The sequence below is a fragment of the Drosophila guanche genome, unplaced genomic scaffold, assembly GCF_900245975.1.
Source record: "Drosophila guanche unplaced genomic scaffold, DGUA_6, whole genome shotgun sequence".
In the NCBI taxonomy this organism is placed as follows: Eukaryota; Metazoa; Arthropoda; class Insecta; order Diptera; family Drosophilidae; genus Drosophila; species Drosophila guanche.
The window spans coordinates 2,298,003-2,319,460 of NW_022995747.1; the positions used below are offsets into that span (position 1 = coordinate 2,298,003).

Sequence of the window (21,458 nt, forward strand, 5' to 3'; positions counted from 1 at the left end):
GCAATAAAATATATTTATTTCTATGTCTAAAAATTAAATTTTCAACCCCACTTTCAATTAAAAACACAAAAATGTTTAGTTTTTGAAAGTATCATTTTGCTTGTATCGTTTTTTTTTTTTCTTGTTTATTTTTATTTTCGTTTTATATCTTTATTATAGAGTTTGTATTTCGTTTGTTTTTCTTTTTGTTTGCTTAACTCGTACAAGTAGTGGTTCACTTTTTATTTTTATGTTTTTGTATTTTTGTTTATTCTGATTGCGATTTATTGTTTTAAAATCAACATTCATAAACACACATCCATTGAAATATTATTATTTTTTTATTTGTATTTCTGTTTTCTTTTCGTTTTTTTGTTTTTTTCTTGCTTTTTTTGTTTTTGTTGTATATTTTCGTTCGCTTAAAATAGTTTTGAAAATGTAGTTTTATTTTTAGGGGTTTTTTCCTATGAGAATGATGTAAAAGTTAATGTTATGTGTGTGGGTGGTGTCTGTTTTGGAGTGTGTGAGTGATATAGATACATATGCAGAGAGAGAGATGATGGGATGGGTGTTACAGGTGGAGAGACATTTATCTATGTAGTACTCGTAATGATTGGTCTGGAAACGGGGCTCTTAAGAGTAGTTCATGATGGGGGAAAATGTGAAGCATAAAAAGCCAACCGAGCCAACAAGACCTACTTAAGTGTAACTCTAACTCTCCGTTCAGCTTTCGCACCTGTAAGTATTTTATGTTCTGATCTGTACACTGGTTGTAAATATACAAATATAATATGCTGCTGTTTCCTGTATACAAAGACGCAAAATATATCTACTATGTATATTCGTGTACGATCTGTAGCCTGTGCAATGTACATACAATATGTGTGTTTGGTTTTTGTTTTTGTTTCCCTTTTTGTTTTCTTTTTTTTTCGTACGAGTATCTCTAAAAATGTTTCTGTATCTGCGCTTAAAACGTTTCTGCATTTAGTTTCTGTTGCACAATTTGCTTTGCAAAAAATATAGTTGCCAACCGACCACTACCCGGCACAGTCCCGATGCATCGGGGCGGTATTTGGGTGCGGCGGTGCAGGCTCTACATATCTATGTATCTCTGTCAGTTTCATAGGTACTCGATTCTCACCAATGTTCAATTGAAGTGTCAAACATCTCTGCTGCTCTGTAACTACTTTACGATTAAGTACAGTATGTATTTATGTATTGTTTAGTATGGTAGGTATTTTAGGTAGGGAGTAGGGGTCACAAGTGTTTTGCTTACATTTTGGGTCCTCGGGTGTTAGGTTGTTGCAGTGCTGGGCTTGGCTAGTTTCTGGTTACATTTTCTGTGGTTGTAGTTGGTTTAAGCTTATTTCACATTGAGACAACTGTATACATGTATGTATATTTATGGCTTTACATTCATTATGCACATCTATTTATCTGTAGCTGTATATGTAGTATGTGTCTAGGAGTACTTGCATATATGTATAGGTATATGTATGCATGAACATTCGTCACTTGCCATCGGAAAGGAGCTGCTCTGTTCATCATATATCGGGTTAGATTATGTACATATATAATATATGTATGTTTAATGTTTAATTATTTGTTTATACTGCTGTAAGTTTAACATGGAATATACACGACACTTAGTTGCTGGTTAATTACTTGGTTTAGTTTTGGTTTTTTCGTTTTTCGGTTTTGGAAATGCAAACTCAGTTATACTAACTTGTTTAATTACTCTTACTATGTGTGTTCTTGTGTGTGTTTTTGTGTCTGCTTAGCTTTCACCTGCTCCAGGGTCGGCTTTCCTCCCCTCTCCCCCTCTGTGTCTGTGTGGGTGCTCCTCTCTTTTTGTACCTTGTCATGCGGTGATCATTTTTGCGACTGCTCTCTGCTCTCTGCTCTCTCTCCCTTTTGGAGTATGTTCTATTCTAACTATTCTAGTAGGGCGTAAGTATCATTTATGATGAGTATCTTCATGTAACAGCAAACAAGAGTCAACAATTCAAACAAAACAGGGATGTGGATGGGATGCCATCGATTCAACTTAACATACAATAGACATACACCATAATGTCTCACAATCTCAATCCGATTGGGAAGTAAACTTCTATAGATTAGTAGACACAACAACAATATATAGAGATTTTTTTCATTTTTCATAGATTACGAACTATATAGACAAACACGATGAGTTACTGCAAAAGTGTTGGAAACATGGCAATGATGAATGCTGGCTGGGGTGTGTGCTGTGTGGGTGGTGGGTGTGGGGTGTGGGGCTGGGGTGTGGGGCTGGGGCTGGGGTGTGCCCCTTATGGGTACGAGCGTACGTCTAAATTTAATCAAGTCAAGTCAAGTCATTCAAAGTATCTCTCATATCGTCTAGATCTTACAAAACACGATCAACTAAACCGATTATTGTTAATTTTACAATATTTAAGTGTTAGGGTATTCATTTTTATTTAATTTTAAATATTAATTTTACTTGCGACGTCTGTCTGAGTTGCCAAAATGCTGGGGTTGGGAAATGCCCAGAACTAAAAGTCTCTTGAAATTAAGTTTACATTTAGCCAATTTTGAAGACATCTTGTGGTTCTATCCGTGCGCCAATCAATGCAAAATAATTGAATACAATTTATTGAATTTTGCCTTTTTCGTTCAGTTTCAGTTTTAACAACAAAATTGTCTTGCCAATTATCATAAATTTTAAATTGTAAAAAAGTTACAACAACTGCATACTTGCTGCCTGGGTAGAAAAACTTATTTAAAAACTATTATTGAATTTAATTTACGCTTTCACTTAGCTTAAGCAACAATTTAGCTGCTCTCAGAGGCCTCTCCTCCATTCTCAGATGATTTAACTCTTCTCCTTATACAATATCTCCCTTCGTATTTTAGTTTTGGTTTACTTTGAAGTTTCAGTCAGTTTACAAGAATGTTCATATGTCATATGTATACATACATGAATATTGTTGATTGATTGATTCGTGGATTGGGTGAAATGCGATGCAATGCATGAAGTGTGAAACTATTCGCAGTAGAAAGACTTTGATTGTATAAACAGCTTATTGCTTTCATCAGAATTGCATCAAGACTTTTGAGAAGGCGATGAATGAATGAATCGTTCGGGCGTGAGCGTGTCTTGCTGGCAGTGTAAAGCAGTTATCATTCGTTCCTCTATATCCAACAACAGTGGTCTTCCCTGGGAGTTTTCTCATTTATTTTGGGCTTAAAGGAGAGCTATATCTAAGCTCTCATTGCAGGCATTTTTATTTAATTATTCTTTAACTCATTTGGCCAAAAAATCATATTAAAAACGCATACAGGAAGACCACTAACGTTTCGCTTGCGACGCCTGGGGGCATGCAATGGAAATTGCTGCCCTTTCAGCTGTCTCCAGCTCTTCAGCTCTTTGCCGTGTGTTCTTGCCATGGATGGTTAAATGGGGTGCATGGAGTAATAGTTTTACAGGAGAAATCATGGCATGTGAATGAGATTAATGGATACGCAGCTAAGTAAATGATGCGCAAGTCTTTTTGCTTGATACTCACTAAATTGTATGTACTAACCGACATAATGCACTTAAATTTAAATGGAATTTCCAATGGTTTTGTTTGTTTTTCTTTTCCAAGTGTTTTTTAGCACCGTTCGCTGCCTGCCTGGCTGATATGCGAGAGTGTGTGTGTGTGTTCTCGTGTGAGTATATCAAAAATGAACAAGTCAAATAAATCAGCCTTATATTGAATGCAATTTTTATGTTAAAACTAATTTCGCTTTCCAATTATTCAAAAAATGAACACCAACACACACACACGGAAACGCCCAGGGCCGCAGTAACGGTCAAAAAAGGGCTCCAATTTCAATTCAAGCGCCTACCCATACCCTCTAATCGTACAATAAGTAATTTGGGTTATGGAATGGCACCGATTCCGCACCGATTCTTCTTTGCCTTAGTTATACACACACCTATCTGTACTGTACTGTATATGTATATATATGTATATGTATATGTATATGTATGTATATAATGTATTTCAAGTACATTTACTTATGTAGTTATCGTTTAGTGGATGCAACATACCGCGCTGTACCAGCAATCGCTGCGTCGGAACATGCTCCGACCGCCAGCTGCCGATGAGATTTCTAATTTTAATCAAATTTTAATCGTCTCCACAAGGGACAACCCCTAACCCCGCCCCCCCTACTCTTGCTCTGTTCTCTGATCCTCCCTTTCAATCATATCTTAGAGTTAATTTTTATGTGTACACATCAATAACGACGATAAATATTAGAAGAAATATCATAAGTATTTTCCAATCTACATGCATATTCCATATGGTTTCTGCTTACACATACAATTCACGTACACTTGGGCAAATATGCCCGATAATACATAGATATATATATACTCGTATTCTGTTGTTGTTGCTGTTGTTTCTGGTTATATATTCTGTCGGAAGAAGAACTCAAAATTCACCTCATAATGATCGCTCGTCCAAGGAGACAGTGGCTCCTGCTAACTAACATTTAAATATCAATATCAATGAGTAGAAAGTAGAAAGGTATACAATTCTATTACGATTCGATTCGATTTCAATTTCGATTCGATCTGTTCTATGTGTGAGACCGTGGGAGAAACCATGACTGTTCGAGAAATGCTGATGTCTTGGGGCCGTCTCTGTGTATCCGGAAACCGTTTTGCTCAAATCAAAATCAAATTTAAAACTGAGAACAACTCAAAGTCAACTGAAATCGAAAATCAAAAATTAAATGAAAACAGTTTGTGGTTTTTTTTTGGTTTTTTTTGTTTTGTTTAATTATAAATAACAATTGTATATTTTTTAATAAAATGGGTGTTCTTGTTGTGGTGTTTTGTTTTCTTTTCATGAAAAAATTAATTAAAGAGAAATACATATTTCTCGCTATTGAATTAATCTTGATGGATTAAAGCCCAGACCTTTACTGACACTTCCACTGCCCTTCTGCCATCTTTCATCTTCCATCTTCCATCGCTTATGATATCATTTTCATTTTCATTTTCATTCTCATTTATTTTATGCTTCATTTGCTGTCGCTTTTTCTGTTCATCTGTTTTGCTGCGGGTTAGATTTATCTGGGTGTCGGCTATCTGGGTGTTCTGAGGATACCCGTGCGGTGCTTGCTCATTTCGTGGCATGGTTTTGATATTCATATCGTACACGTAAAATAGTAAGAAATATTAGCGATAATTATACAATAATGGATAGTTCTCATCTTCCTTTTGTTTTCTCTAAAAATATCACTTAAGTGTAAATAATTTCCAGAACGCAACGAAATAGATCGAGTGCACCTACTTATCTACATACGTATGTGTGGGATTGTGTACGTGTTTGTGTGAGTGTGGTGCTCGAAAATTAGCAGAAGAAAAACAATGGTAATAATGATAACAATAATCATACTCGTGTAATCGTAATCATAATCGTAATAAAGAATAGGTTTCGCCCTCATATCGGGGAAGGGGCGACACAGACAAAAATTATTTATGCAATTAAAATGTTTTTGTATTTCCTGCGTTTTCATCAGTTTTGCCTTTTACAATTTAATCGATATTTTGCTTTTATTTATAATTTGTATGTGTTTGTGTGTGTTCGTGTGTGTTTGGGTTTGTTTAAACTTAAAGTTAATAAAAACGAAATACAAGTGTAAAAAATGTTGTTAAACTTTTTCGCATTACACAAAAATGGCCACCATTATGAATTTCATTCAAATCACGGCAAACAATTTCAATGAAATTTGTCGCTCCCCGTTTCCGTTTATCGCTTTCAGCTTTGCTTTGCTTTTTTCCCTCTTTTCTATTCTTTGTTTCACTTTACTGTTTTTGCCTTACAAAAAAATGTTTAAAGCTGCTTGGCTGCTGGCTGCTTAAGCTCAAATTTGCCTCATCTTCTCGACAAAATCTCGACCTGGTGTCCCATCGACATCGAATTTGTTTGTCCCATTGCACTTGGCTTCTTGGCTTCTTGGCTTCTATGCTCTGCCGAATCGGCGACTCTATACCGGCGCTTAATTCGAAAAATATATGTACTCGTATATGTATATGCATATATAGATATATAGGGGCTTTGTTTTTCGTTTTTTGCTTCTTTATATGCGCGTGTTTGTGTGTGTGTGTGTATGTGTATGTGTGTATGGGTTCTATATATACATATTCTAGACTTTAGTTTGTACTTCCAATTTGGTTAAGAATTCCTTGTGTATTTTCTTTCTTTTTTTCATCGTCTACATATAAGTTTCCGATCCGCATCGGCATCGGCATCGGCATCGGCTACCGGGTTCCGGCTATGCTCCTCTCAATCTCAATCTCTGGCTTTCTCTCATTAAGTTATTCTCTCCTCTTTCATTTCATCATTTCGTCTCCCTTCTCGCTGGGGTCTTTTTGTGACGTCATTGTAATTGTATGTGTTTATACCGTAATTTGAACAATTCACAATAGTTGCTCGCACAACGCAAAAAGTTTTTGTTTTTGTTGTTTTCCTTTAATCTTAGATTTTAGTCATAAGTTCTTTACAAATTAATTAATAGACAAATTTTCCTCATTTTTCGTTTGTTTTTTGTGTGTTTGTTTTGTTTTGTTTTTCGAAAATATCAACTTAACAACGTAGTAAAAATTTGAACATGCTTTGAAAAACGTTTTCCTTCTGGCTCCAATAGAAATTTTGACGGTTTGTTACTGCTTACTAGAAGACCTTCCTCCTTTTTGTATCATCTATCTGTAGGTCTGTCTGTCTGTCGGTTTATTTGTTGGTTTGTTTGTTGCTTGGTTTGTTTAAAATTCTCTACAGTTTAAGTTTAAGTTTGCTTTATGTGTCTATATGCTATTTATTAGCGCGTGGGGTAGCTTTGTTTTGGGTTAGGGTTTTAGGTTCGGATTTGGTTCGGGGCAATTGTTCTATAGTTGTTTCAGTGTGTCGGGGGGTCTCTTGGGTGTATGTGGACTGTGGTTGGGTGCTTAACTAACTAGAATATTTAGCTGGTGTGTTTAACTATTGCCGCTGTTTGCATGAATTCGATTAATACTTAACTCTTAGCGTAAAACACAAGTACGAATTGTTTAAACTGTTCTTGGATTGAGTTCCATTCCACACGGTTATGTTTATGCAAGTAATTTAACTATTTCTTGTTCTATGCCTATACAATGTGTTTGTCTCTGTGTGTGTGTGGTGTTTGTGTGTGTAGATGCAACGCCTTGAATATTTACTCGTAATATGCATATCTTTAGGTTTTCGTTTTCGTTTTCTCTTTTTCATTTTCGTTTTGAATATTCTGTTTTGTAGTTCCATTTTGATTTGTTTGTTTTGAGTTGGTTTTTCCTTTTTAGAGCAAGAAGTAGAACAGAAATTGCACTTAATACTAGAAAAAAATTTACTAGAGTTCCTTAAAACTAAAAAATCAAATGTATATTTGCTTTAAATATTGTTTGTTTGTTTCTTTCCTTCTTTCCTTCCATCTTTCTTGGTTGTTGTTTATGTTGTGTTCCTCCGCTTTTTTTGTGGTTTTTTGTTTTGCTTTTTTTTTGTTTGTTGTAATGTTCAATGTTCATACACACATTCATATGGTTTTTTGTGTTTTGTTGTTGTATATAAAAATCGAACAGCCGACCCCTGTAGCCCGTTGGGGATCCCGGGCACATGGGTCCGGGTTCTGGTTCCATCGCATCGTCTGCCGTCTACCGTCTACCGTGTTTCTTGGTTTTGTTTTGTGTCTAACATAAGAATTAACAAAGTCATTTTTAGAAATAAATATTGTATGTATATATGTATGTAATGTATAGTTACGCGTAGCAATAGTAATAATAATAATAATAATAATAATAATAATAATAATAATTAGATTATTGTAGATTGCAAATGTTGCCCGGGGCACAAATGTCTGCAACATTTGCACGGCAGTTGGCAACACCAGCACAACAACAAAAGAGATACCGTTACGTGTTAAGGTGCACATTCCATGCAGAGTAAAAATTATGTAAGAGACCATTTTTTCATTTGCTTTTGCTTTTTTTTTGTTTGCATGTCGTGGCAGGCAACAACAATCTACAACAACTGAGTGAGAGGGGATCAGCAATGGATCGGGGGGCCTTAGCCCTGCATGAGCACGGGCTGCTGGTGCTGGTGGTGCACCTGCGGATGCTGCTGTTGCTGCTGCTGCTGACTGGCAGCAGCCCGGCTCCAGGCCAGCAATCCATTGGCAGCAGCCACCTGCTCCTCGCTGTCGGCCTCGGATCCACTTTCTCCTAATCCTGCTCCTCCTCGTTCTACTCCATCAGCATTGGTGGGGTTTGACGTTGACGAAATGGGCGCCACTATCACCGAGGTGGCCACGCTGCGGATGCGCACGGGTCTGTTGCAGATCGTGTTGCTGTTGGCCGTCACTCCATACGGATGGTGATGGCTCTGGTGGCGATTCGGATTCTGATTCTGATTCTGGTGGTGATTGTGGTGGTGGTGGTGGTGGGCTTGTGCTTGTCCTCCGTAACGCCGATTCGTTTTGATCGTGAGAGCGGCGGGCAGCTGCTTGCCGGCAGCCACTTCGGCGGCCAGTCTCACGATCGTTGTTGTCATCTTTGCTGCTGCTGCTGCTGCTGTGGTTGCTGTTGTTGTTGCATTTGTTGCTGTGGATGTAGATGTGGATGTGGCTGTGGTTGTGATTGCGGATGTTGTTGCTGCTGCCTTGGACAGATACGCCGACGCTTGGTTGACCGCCTCCGTCGACGACTTCTGCCGCTTTCAGTCGCCGAAGCGGCTGCAAGCCTTCTTCCACCGGCACTGAGTGCACCACTGGTCGCGCTTCTCCATGCCGTACACCTTGCGGCACTTCTTGTTCTCGCCCCGCGTGCGACGATTCGGGGAGTTGGGCGTGTGCTTGGCTACGCCCACAGACTGTTGCACGGCAACGTGCTGCAGAGGCATGCTGTTGTTGTTGTTGTTGTTGGTTGCAACCAGGTTGTTGCTGGCAGTTGATTGTTGCTGGCCGCGCACATGTGGCTGGTGCGGATGCGGCGGCTGCTGTTCCTGGTGTTGTGGTTGTTGTTGGCTCTGGTGCGGTGGCAGGGGCTGCTGCTGTTGGGTCGGATGATAGTTTGGCGTTATGGTCACACTGGACAGCTGCACCTGGCTGTGGTGCGCGTGCGCCGTCACCGTCACGTTCTGTTGCGACAGCTGCTGCAGCATATTGTTGGCACTGCTGTTGCAGTGGATGACCGGGCTCACCGGATTGCTGTTGTTGCTTGAAGAAGAACTGTGCCGGTGATGTTGCTGTTGCTGCTGTTGCTGGACGAACGTCGGTGATGGATATGGCGCTACCGAGTGGGACGGACGAGAAGACGATGTGCGAGCGTGCTTGTTCAGCGTGGACACCGGGGACGGCATGGCCGTCGTGTTCGCCCCCGGGCTGCTGGTTGGCCATCCACTTGTGTAGTTGTGGTGGGCCAGGTGCGATGTCGGTGTGCAGCTGGTGTTGTTGTTCTGCAGCTGCTGCTGCTGGTTGCTCGGGATGCTGCTTATGTGGTGCATGCCCCGCCCGCCCCCACTGTGATGTGCCGTCGTCAGCTGCTGCTGATGCGTTTGGTGGTTATAATTATGCAAAGCACGTCCTTGCCTGTAAGGGAGGGAGGGGAATAAGTAATATTGTCACAATTAATATTCTTCTCTTCTCATTCGCACTCACTTGAAGTTCCCGACAATCAGTTTTTGGTATTCGGGATCCTCGTGCGGTGGACGTGCCATGTCCCGGTGGCTGAGCGTTGGCTCCGAGGCTAGACTAGGCTTTTTCACCAACTCATCATCGCCGTCATCGTCTGTGTAGTAGAAATCCTCTTCGTGCTCGCTGCAGGAGTCATAGTCCCCAGAGTCGGGCTCCTCTTTGCTGCAAAATCAACCGAAGAAAATTCCATTTAAATAATTACGACCGTTATTTGTTTTGCGATTCACAGGGAAAGTGAACCAGTTCCGGAGCCGAAGTTCTGCTGTTAGCTATCGATAGCGTCATCGGATTATGCTTTGGCCGCTTTTGTTTAAACTTTATTTTATGAATTTATATATCTATTGCATATGATATGTTCAAGAGGAATCCTAAGAGGAGTTTCAGTTCACCGATTAAATAGAAGTGTGTTTAGTAGGTTAAGTTCGTTCTTTATCCGGTATATTTTCGGTATATTTCTGTAGGTCAGGCGGTATTCTCGCGTATTGGCAAATCCGCGGTCACACTGTTCAAAAATTTGCAAAAAGAACGCACGTTCCCGTGTGGAAATCAATACGAAATCAACAAAAAGTGATCGATTTTGCAACAGACGCAGCCCAGAACGCGCCAGAAGTGCATTACTCATTGTCCGACAGCCAACGCGCGTGTTTCCCCAGCTGCCAGCCGACAGCCAACCACAAAGCAATCGCACTTTTGTTGTGGAAAATTTTGCAGTCGTCGCCGTCGCCGCCGCTGCCGCCAACGAGCGAACGAAAAAAAAAATTTGCGCGTCGTCTGTGCCCGTCTGTGCTTGCGCCAGTTTGAGTGTGTGTGTGTGTGTGTGTGTATATCCGTGTCGCACGGCCTACATTGTCAATTAACAAGCGCGAAACATTGTGATCACCCTTTTTCCTACGCGCCGCCAGCACTTCTACAGTCTACGTCAGCATGTCCACTCCACGACCTGAGGAGCACCAGAAGTTCTCCGCCGCCGCCGCCCTCTGCCCGCTCAGCAACTGCCAGTTCAGCGGCGTCGTAATTAGCGCCATCGCTGACGAGCAAAAGCTCGAATTTACCAACAAATACAAGGGCAGCTGCACGCTGCTCTGCAGCTACGACTCCCAGGGCATTGTGCTGCGAATAGTGTTGGGTAATTATCAGCTGTCCTGTCTGCCATCTGGGCGTCCCACTATCATTTGTGTTCTCCCATTTAAGATGCCGACCGGGAGAATGTGCTCAAGGAGTACATGATAGCGGCGGACACGGACGCGGCCCAGCTGGGCCGACGTAGCTATGCAGTCACCCTGGAGTCGGATAACCTGGTGCTGAGGTTTGCCAGCGACCAGGACCAGCAGCTCTTCCGCAAGGTGGTGGAGAATGTGAAACACCTAAGGCCCAAGTCTGTGTTTTCGCAGCGTACCGAGGAGTCTTCCGCATCGCAGTATTTCCAGTTCTACGGCTATCTGAGCCAGCAGCAGAACATGATGCAGGACTATGTGAGAACGAGCACGTACCAAAGGGCCATTCTGGGAAATGCAGTCGACTTCCAAGTCAGTCCACTAACAGTCGTGCATCAGCTTAGAGTCAACCGCTAATCAACGCCATAAATATTGTTCTTTGCAGGATAAAATCGTACTGGATGTGGGAGCTGGCTCTGGTATTTTGTCGTTCTTTGCCGTGCAGGCTGGCGCGGCCAAGGTGTATGCCATTGAGGCTTCGAATATGGCTCAGTATGCGCAGCAATTGGTCGAATCGAACAGCGTGCAGCATAAGATCTCTGTGATACCCGGCAAGATCGAGGAGATCGAATTGCCCGAGAAAGTAGATGTCATCATATCGGAACCCATGGGCTATATGCTGTACAACGAACGCATGCTGGAGACCTATCTGCATGCGAGGAAGTGGCTCAAGCCCAATGGCAAAATGTATCCCACACACGGGGACCTCCACATTGCGCCCTTCTCTGACGAGTCGCTCTACTCGGAACAGTACAACAAGGCAAATTTCTGGTACCAGTCGGCCTTCCATGGCGTCGACCTCACCACCCTGCACAAGGAGGGCATGAAGGAGTACTTCCGCCAGCCGATTGTGGACACTTTCGACATTCGAATCTGCATGGCAAAGTCTGTTAGGCATGTTTGCGATTTCCTCAACGACAAGGAGGATGATCTCCATCTTATTGGTATGTTTCCTGCCTAATTTTAGCTATAATTTAGCTAAAAATCTGTTGTTTAGATATCCCACTGGAATTCCAAATACTCCAAACTGGCATCTGCCATGGGCTGGCGTTCTGGTTCGACGTTGAGTTCAGTGGCAGCAGCCAGAACGTTTGGCTCTCCACCTCACCGACGGCTCCATTGACGCACTGGTACCAGGTGCGCTGCCTGCTGCCCATGCCCATCTTCATCAAGCAGGGCCAGACGCTGACGGGACGGGTGCTGCTCGAGGCCAATCGGCGGCAGTCGTACGATGTCACCATCGATCTGCACATCGAGGGCACTTTGATATCATCGAGCAACACTTTGGATCTTAAGAATCCGTATTTTCGGTACACGGGGGCGCCGGTCCAGGCGCCGCCGGGGACTAGTACGCAGAGCCCGTCTGAACAATACTGGACACAGGTCGATACGCAGGGCTCGCGAAATTGTAAGCATTCAAACACATTATGAAAGTTGAAAGTTCTTTAACTAACTAATCCCTTTGTGTGTTTAGCCTCTAGCATGCTAAATGGTGCTCTTGGTGTCAATGGTATCGGTGATGGCAGCATGGACATTACCCACGGACTCATGCATCCGCACTAGTTTGACGGTAAACATGCAACATGCTGGCAATGCTCCTTGCTATAAATTCGCGCCCTAACTGAACCGATTGCAACCGGTTCTACTCCTTCTGTTTCTGTAAGATTTGTTTTGTTATAACTCTGTTTTTTTTATGGTTAGGTTTATTTATTGAAAAGTTGTAAATTATATTTTTTGTACTCTGGAAATGTAGTTGCAACTTTATACTCCCGCCTCCTCCACTGTCCTATTTTATGCGCCTAAATATTTATTTTTTCATTTACTTTAAAAACCGATCGGATGTAGCGAAGAAATAGGAAGCCCAGCCAGAAACCAGCAAACCCGCAAACAAAAGAAACAATCAAGAAAGCAAGGCAGACTAAAAAGTAGTTGTTTAGAACACACGCAGCATATTCAATAAGCATAAGCTAATTTTAGCCCATAGTATTTAGTGTTTTTAACCGTATGTAAAATGTAATAACGATATTTAATCAACTCGTGTGTGGGACTGCAGCTGAATGAATAATTCGGAATTAATTGATTCTTAGTTAATGCCAGTTTGCCAATTGCTAATTGCAGTCTTTGAAAGCTTTGAACAAAACTCGTAACATATTCTGATTGTATTTGTATCTATTTGTGTGTTATCTTATATTATATTATATTGTATTGAATTGAATTGTGTGTACCTCTTGCAAGCTAGTTTCAATTCTTTTTTGTCTGCGTTTGCCTCGAGCGATTTATATTTTAGTTTTGTGAAATTATAAGGAAATTTGCTCATAGGATTTAGTGGATAAGTCAAGCATTAAAAAGAAACAAATACTTTTATTTATAAAAACTGATTCCCGCCTAGAGATTATAAATGTATCAATTATGCTTACAAAAAACCAACATGAATTGTGTTAGTATGTTCTGGCTTTGAGTTTCCCTGCTACAAAAGTCCCATCATAGATGATCCTACAACGCTGCCAGCCTGCCAAGCGAATTGTTGGCATTATATCTATATAAATATAACTAGAGATATACACGTAGTCTACAGCATACATAACTACTCCATAATACATACATTTACATACATTCTCTGTGCATCTCATATGTGTACGTACTGTACTTTCTAGCGTAGTCAAGCCACAAATCACACCACCAACAGCAAACAGCAACAACGACAACGACAACACCAACCCAACCCAACACACTCATACAATAATGCATACAAATACCAGAAATATTTAAGCATAAACCTATACAACCTAAATATATACTATACATATATGTATGTCGCGCATATTACTATGCAGAAGAGAGAAACAACAACAACAACAATGTCAATGCAAAAGCAGCAACAACACAAAAAATTCCCCCGAAAAGTGTCTTTTATTTTGTGCACTTTTATTCCCATCCCCCACCGAGTCGGACTTGGGCGCTTGGGGGTGTTTGCCTTTATATAGGAAACGAGATTTACAAGTGTCACAGCTCAGTATGTGTGTGTGGGGGAGCTGCTGGCTTGTGGGACCTTGGCCCCAAAAAGTGCAGCGCAGTCGCGGACGGGCCCCCGCACACTCGTGTCTCACACTCATCGTTGGCTGGTGCTGCTGCAAGTGCGCAAAGTAATCTGGGGGGAGGCAGCATGCACACACACATGCCACATTTGACCCGCTTGCTATGTACAAGTGTTCTACTTTTGAGCGCCCCGAACGAACGAACCCACTTGGGCACACAGTGAAACGGAACTCGATGAAGTGCACTTCTGGGAACGATTACAGAAGGTCGCCTGAGGCTGAGGCAACACTGTACAAGCCGAGTGACAAGAGCCGAGAGCCACGAGCAGCGCTTTTGATATGTGCAGGCTAAGTCAAGGCCCAATCCACTTGCTGCTCATTTTGTGTTGCTGTGTGTCCATCACTTGGGGCTTTTGTGCCTGGCTGCCAAGGACTCTCGAAGCACAGCACACCAGAGAGAGAGAAAACTGATGGGGGTATGGTAATGGAATTTCTGATTTACTTACCTCAAATGATTGATACTAATGTGACGTTTCATTTTCGATTCATCGTGCTCCTTGAAGCTACAATTTGGATAGGTACAGCGGAACTTCCGGGACTGCAAACAAAAAGAGAGAAAACTCCTTTGATTAGTGACTGGTAATAGGGAAAGATTAGGGGTAAATTTCGGGTTGTAAACTTAGCGTACTTGATGGATATACGAATGGCTGTTGTCTGTCGGCGGTGTGGAGGAGCGCGAGGAACTGTTTCCCTCTGCACTGGCCTCTCCATCACCGCCAAAGCTCTCGTATTCACTACGCTCCACGTAATAGTTGAGCGCCAGCGTGTTCATGTTGCACAAAAGGGAAGGAATCGGAATCGGAGACACGGCGGTATTAAGGGAGTGCAGCACGAGCTGGAGCGTTTTTATCAACCGGTGCCGGCCCGGTGCCAAATGCGACTGTGTGGGTGCGGACAATGCAACTGGCTGACTGCCTGCCTGCCTGCCTGCCATGGCTGCAAGGAGCAAGGCGCACGAGCAGCAAAACGATGCCGCACGAATGAGCGTGCCGCCAGCTGCCAGCTGCCTGCTGCCTGCACTGATAAGGGGCCCGGGTCCGGGTCCGGTCTTGGTCCCGGGCCGCGTCAGCGTTCTCGTCCTTGCCGTTGCCCGAGTGGCCCAATTGCAAAACGCCCCTCCGCTCCACGGACGCTTATTTACTGGGTCACCATGTGGGTTGCTTTCTGCTTGCCACTGGCCACTTGCCACTCGCCTTGACACGCTTTTTCCTACTCTTTGGCTTTTAACTTTTTATGCGCCTGCATTTATGCTGCGCTTTATGATGAAGGTTAGGATAGCAGCAGAGCAGCAGAGCAGCAGAGGCAGCGGCAGCGGCAGCGACATCGCTGTTGACCCACTTTTATGCTGGCTTATGTTTTGGGGGCACGGGCAGAACTGCATACAACTGATTGCGTCCTTGTTTAGCTCGCATGTCCTTGTACAAATTGAAAATTGAATTTTTCGCTGCTACCCCAGCTTGGCCTTGCACGCCAAATGATTAACGATTTGTTTACAACTTTTAGCCCACAAACAATTGTGGTCACGGATCGTTTACTGCAGAGCATGCATCGATGATGCCACACAAAATTTAAGAAGGTTTTACATGCAGGCATATCCCTGCCACAGCGTACAGAGGGAGCAAGCAGGAAGCAGCCTGGCCACAAGAGCAGCAGAGAGCATTGGGAGGTTCTGCGAACCGCAACGTAATCATAAACATAAATAACTGGCGCTACTTAAGCGGCGTAAATTGTAGACGCACGTGGTTGCCACTCATCTATGGTGGGAGCATGTGTGCATGTGTGTGTGTGTGTGTGTGCCACAACATTAACTGCGTAGAGAGAGCTCTACACACACTTTTCGTTTTAACTTGGCGCAATTAGTGGGGGGGGTGTAGCCACATAATTCTTTTGCGGCCAGCCAACCACAGCGGCCAGGCACATCCTGCCACATAAATAAATGCCTAAACACACAACAGCAAAGCAGACTCCACACATACACGTAAGAGTCACACAATTGTGGCCGTCTGTGCCAGATGTGTGGGCCATGTACTTTTTTTCTGCTGTTTCTGCTGCTTCTGCCTCCAGGTTTTTCGTGACTTGCCCACCAATGAGTTGCCACCGCCACTGACTCTTCATTTGCCACTGCCACCGAACAGGTTTTGCTGGCAGGCGCAGCCATTGAATTTCCACCATTTGTCAATCGCTGCGTATACGCAATATTCAAATTCAACTCGATTTAGCCTTGGCGTTTCAATTATATTCAATTAAAGCCCGGAACAAGTTTCAAATCATTTTGTGTGGCAGGAGGGTGGAGTGGGAAAGGGGGTGCTATCAATTCTGTTCTGCCGTCATACCTGCCCCGTCAGCTGTGTTTTATTGCCACCTGACAAGTTGGCCAAATCGAAAAGTAAATTAAAGCAGCTTCAAGTTATGTCTCCAGTCTCCAGTCTCCACCTCCGCCTCTGTCTGTGTGTTAATTATTTAGCTCTAATGAGGGACGGTCGACGCAGGGGGCTGCCAGCGCTCGTTTCCTAATGAATGAAAACCATTCTGGTCGCTTGGCGGCACAAAACTCCAGCTGGCAGCAGGCGTTCCCCCCAGCTCCAAGAAAGGGAAATAAAATTCCACCCTGGTCCATGACTACCGCACTATGTCCTGATTTGGCGGCTCGCAGCAGGACAGACAGGGACTGGGAACACGGAAAATAACTGCGACCGAGACTGTGTCTATGTCCGGGTTCGGGTCTCGTGAGTGGGCGGCATAACATGAATCTTCTTTACGGCAGTTCCAACTCGAAGCGGACCGAGAAAGTGGGCGTTGGGTGGAATGGCATTCCCGGTTTGCTTGCGGCTTCATCCCTCTGGCAGAGTCGCCGCTGTCTGGCGCCAGTTCCAGGCAAAAACCCAGATGTCAGGGAAGTATATTTGTATTTGCTTGGAACTGGGGAGGCGGAACAGCTTCCTGCAAATTGCTAGGCGAATATTTGTACAAGGCAGGATAGAGAAAAGTCAGGGAAGAGCCTGCACCTGCACAGCAATTGATTATTCTGATGTTATCTGCAGACGTTTGTTGCCATGCCTGCTGCAGCCTTCATGTTCAATGAAAATGTACTTGACAGCCCCAAATTGAAGAGCACTAAACACCCACACACACCCAACACCCACGCAGACTACGTGCGATGTATAAATAAAAGTTATTTCCCTTTCTCCTTTACTCTCTCTGCTCGTCTTGGAGTTTCCCCGTCGTTTCCCTTTTGGCGGAAGCATAAACAACCCCAAACCACCAGAGAAATGGCCGAGAGCCAAAAATACACAAAAAGGAAAAGGAAAAAAGCGAGGAGGAAATGCGAACCGAAATCGAAACCGAAATCAGAACAGCTGTGGAAGGACAAACTCGAAATTGGGTCAACTGTATATAGTGGCTGCTTGGGGGTTGGCCATGCCCCTGCTCGTCTCTGTCTCTGTCTCTGTCTCTGTGTGTGTTGGCCCTGTCCGTGCCACATGAAAACGTCACTTGCAGCGCTTAACAGGGCCAGAGAGCGCCAAGCCAGACCAAAGAGCGAGCTACAGAGGGAGCAAAAGAGCGCCAGAGAGCGCAACAGTGTGCCACCAAAGAGCGAGCACGAAGAGAACGCGCGAGTGGCTGGAAGTGTGCTATTACCGTTAACAAAATTGGGTCACTGGAAGCAGCACAACATAACGGGCGCTTACTTCCACCCACTCCCCCAAACTCCCCCTTCTGCGAGCACGCAAAATGGAGCGGAAGCATAATTTATTGACTGCCGCACAGCAGACCGAAAATAGCACACAATTTTGTACACATATTATCGATGTGGAGGCGGTCTCTCCCACTCTCCATACTCCACTGCCCATGCTGCATGCATGTCCCAATTTGAGTGGCAGAAATGCCTTTTATTAGGAGCTGAAAATGCGCTCACGTAGGGATTTGGTTGCCTTTTTTCTTTCATTTTTCTTTTTGCTTTTGCCTTGCGCTTTGTGAAAATCTTAAAAGGTTTTGCTGCGAGTGCCTGCCCCGAAAATCTCCTAATAGGGCTTAATACTCTGGCAAACTCGAATTGCACTCACGGCGCCGTTTACATTTCAACGCCCGCATCCCATTAATGTCGGCCCACGGCCTCACACCTCCACCCTAAGCGGCGCACAAAAGTAGGCAACGAAAATGATGGGCCTGCCCCGCGGGGAACTTCTTGCCATGCCCCGGCCCTGCCCTGCCCTGCCCTGCCATGCCCTGTCCTGCTCGTTTTATACGCCCCATTAAAGCTGGCTAAGCTCGTCATGGCAATTTTTATAATTTGCATTGCCAGGCAGACTCTGAAGTGGAAGTTGGATATTTGATGTGGAGGATACACACACACAAGACATGGGGGGGGCAGGGGAATTGATTGCTTGCCAGCCCTGCCACAAATCGAATTGGAATAGCAATCCGCGCTACAATTTGCATGTGTGAGTCTGGCTTTAAAGTCTTATCGGCAAGCGTTCAGGCAGCAGTCTCAGGGCTGGCCCCAAATTGGGTCACATCAGATAAGAGAAGGAGAGAGAGAGAGAGAGAGACAAGGACAGGGACAGCTTTCAACAACATTTTGGTCTACTTTATCATCTGCAATCATCAAGCGAGAACACAGTAAATTTGCTGGGGAAAATGATGTTATTTTTCTGTAACGAGTTGCCAGGGTTGCCCCGCCTGTGTTTGGGCTCGGGGGTTGGCATAGTTTGGGGCTGGCTGTATATTTGATTTCCACCTTTTAAAACAAATTTGGAAAATTTGATTACACTGCCGCTGCCTGGCCTTGCCAATTTGTTGGGTGCTTAATTTGATTGCGTTTAAATAAAAGCACGCACGAGGAGCACACAAGAGCAAGAGCGGAGCAAGAGGTCGACAGTGACAGAGTGTCATAAATATATAACTACGCAGACACACACACACACACAAACACACAGAGAAACACACGTCTGCATAACTGATGTGACACACACACGCGAAATTGTCATTGCCGCGGGAAAAGCCGAGGAAATGAACGGAAGTGTAGAGGGGAGAAAACAAAAAGGGGAAACGCGATGGAAGCTGAAATTGAGGTTGAGTGCTCATTCATTCAACAAATACCGACTATGACAATGGCGTTGATTTTGATATTTTGAACAGACTGAAGCAGCACTGGCTTGACATGGCCAAAATTGTTAGCTATCGCAGCTCAGCTCAAGGGGTTGCCAGCCAGCATCCAACAGACAGAGCGACAGACAGACAAACGCTGACACGTTTCGTATATAAAATTGATGCGAAAAGTTCGTGAGCGACTTTTGTGTGGAAACTCACACAGCCATAAATACTTGTATATGGCAAATTAGATAAAATAAAGGAGCAGGATGCAATAGTTGGCAGCATGGAACGGAAACAGAACCACAAACGGAAACGGATGTACTAGGATGAAGGCCAACGACTGAGCAGCCCAAAAGTGTGCAACACTTAAATAAATAAATAAATCTGCATAAATCTTGAGGGGAAAGTAAAAAGTTCGAGAGAAGAAACTGCAATGGGGCAGGCACTTGTCATCTGCCACATGTGCAGCATACATGCCGCATACATATTCATGTTCCCCCTGCTCCATATCCGGACACGCTCAATTTACCACAGCATGGGGCAGGAGGCACAGCGCTCAACCCGCCCAGGGCTCAGGGCATTAAATTTCTTATCAGTGAAAATGCTCGAATAACAAGGCGAGCATCCTTCGGGCCAACTTAATGGCCACCGCAGGCTGAGCCGGATCAACCCTAGCGCCACAACCCCAACCCCAACCCCAACCCCATCCCCATCCCCTGCATTCGTTATCACTGCCCATTGTCACATCTATCGGGGGAGAGGGGAGAGAGCAACTCGCTCGTCTGTCCCAAACAACACACAATGCCCTGCCCGAGCCAGAATCCAATTATGACATAAAAATTTGCGTAAATTGTAAAATGTAAATTTTCACCCTGCCAGAATCCTTTTTCACTTGGCCCCACACCGATAAGCAGCCGCCCGTAGGACAACGGAATTATTATTTGACACACGTAAACGACGGTGGGCGTTTGGGGTGTTGATACTCGCTACAATTTGTGGCTGGCTGCACTTGCCGTTGACTTTTATTGCTGCGGTAATTGCCAAATGGAGCTTGAATGGGTTGACTGTCAGCCTGTGTGCCTGTGTGCCTAATCAAGACGGACTCGCACATGTTTTGCGGTTGACGGGGGTGGACCGAACTGGACGTTAAACCTAAAAAGTAATTGGCTTATAACGAAATGTCAGAATCGGTGACACGAGAGGCCAGGGACAAGCAGCAAACGACAGACTGTACCTACATCAGTTGATACATATGTACATACATATATGTAAACGTATATGTACAATGCATAGATGTACAAGGGAACTCATCCATTTTGATTTTAGCTCCCCTCGCTGGCTGCCATTTGCTTCGGCCTGACCCGCATTCGCTTTCTCGCGCTTTGCATCTCCATTCTGCTTCATCCTTCATCGCCGGCTTGGCTGCTATGTTTGACCCAGAATGCAGGCAGTGTGCCAGGGGTCCCAGTAACTAGGTCAAACACAGCACTTGTCAGTGATAGAGAGAGAGAGAGAGGGGAGAGAGGGAGAGCGAGAGAGAGAGTGTGGCAGGGAGAGAGAAATCACTTTGCGCCTGGATGACCTTGCGAAATTGCAATTGCCAAGCTTCCGAAACAAAAGCGGCAACAACAGATGCACCAACACCATCAAGGCCTGCTTGTGTGAGCATACATATGGCAGTAACTGTACTTGGCCAAATTTATGTATGCTGTGGATAAGGATGGGCCTGCCATTTGCTCTGTGAACGTGTTGGGGGGGGGGAAGCGAGAGCAGAACTAAACCAGGTCAAGCGTAGATGCCATTATGTGCACGACTACAAGCACAGTTGCATCTGTGTACGTGTGATGTACACACACACACACACACACACACACACACACACACACACTAAAGCAGACTGTCACTATGTGTATGTTGAAGGCTTAATGCTACGCTGCTTCGATGAGCAAATGAAAGAGCTGCAGCTGCAATCAGCTATTCAGCAGCGTTAAGCTTCAGTTTTTCCTGATTTGCCATCTAGCAAATGGAGAAAATATCGCAACTGTAGATGGGTTTGTACCCTTACATTTTCATTTTTTTTCCTGTTCTCTCCTTTAAAACTCTTCCAACAGTTTGAAGACTGTTTGGGGTCTCTGGAGGGGCGCATTTCAATTTGGCCCTCGCAGCCAATCGCCTCGTAAGCTGGCCCTGACAAGAGGAACTTGATGCCTTGATACGGGGCGGGGTCGACAAGCGAACGGAAAAATGGCCATCTAATAATTTTCCAACAGGAAAACTGACGGAAAAACTGCGCAGAATGCGGCACACACTCGGGAAGCACACACTCCACAAAATG

General features: G+C 44.1%; 2 protein-coding genes across 4 annotated transcripts in view; one reads left to right on the forward strand and one right to left on the reverse strand.

Annotated features, from left to right (window-relative positions):
- Positions 1–8,707: 8,707 nt before the first annotated feature.
- Positions 8,708–21,458, reverse strand: part of LOC117583591 (ell-associated factor Eaf) — a 116,050-nt gene continuing 103,299 nt past the window's right edge. For all 3 annotated transcript variants that reach the window (XM_034271980.1, XM_034271981.1, XM_034271982.1), the window contains 3 exons: positions 14,476–14,567; positions 9,685–9,882; positions 8,708–9,615 (listed from right to left, as the gene is read on the reverse strand). In XM_034271980.1, coding sequence (XP_034127871.1) covers positions 8,745–9,615; positions 9,685–9,882; positions 14,476–14,567 — 1,161 coding nt within the window. In that variant the 3' untranslated portion in view covers positions 8,708–8,744. The remainder of the gene's footprint in view (positions 9,616–9,684; positions 9,883–14,475; positions 14,568–21,458) is intronic.
- LOC117583593 (histone-arginine methyltransferase CARMER) lies at positions 10,212–13,404 on the forward strand. Its single transcript, XM_034271983.1, has 5 exons — positions 10,212–10,846; positions 10,912–11,246; positions 11,320–11,878; positions 11,932–12,342; positions 12,409–13,404. The coding sequence occupies exons 1-5, from the start codon at positions 10,645–10,647 to the stop codon at positions 12,495–12,497; spliced, it is 1,596 nt and encodes a 531-aa protein (XP_034127874.1). The 5' UTR covers positions 10,212–10,644; the 3' UTR covers positions 12,498–13,404.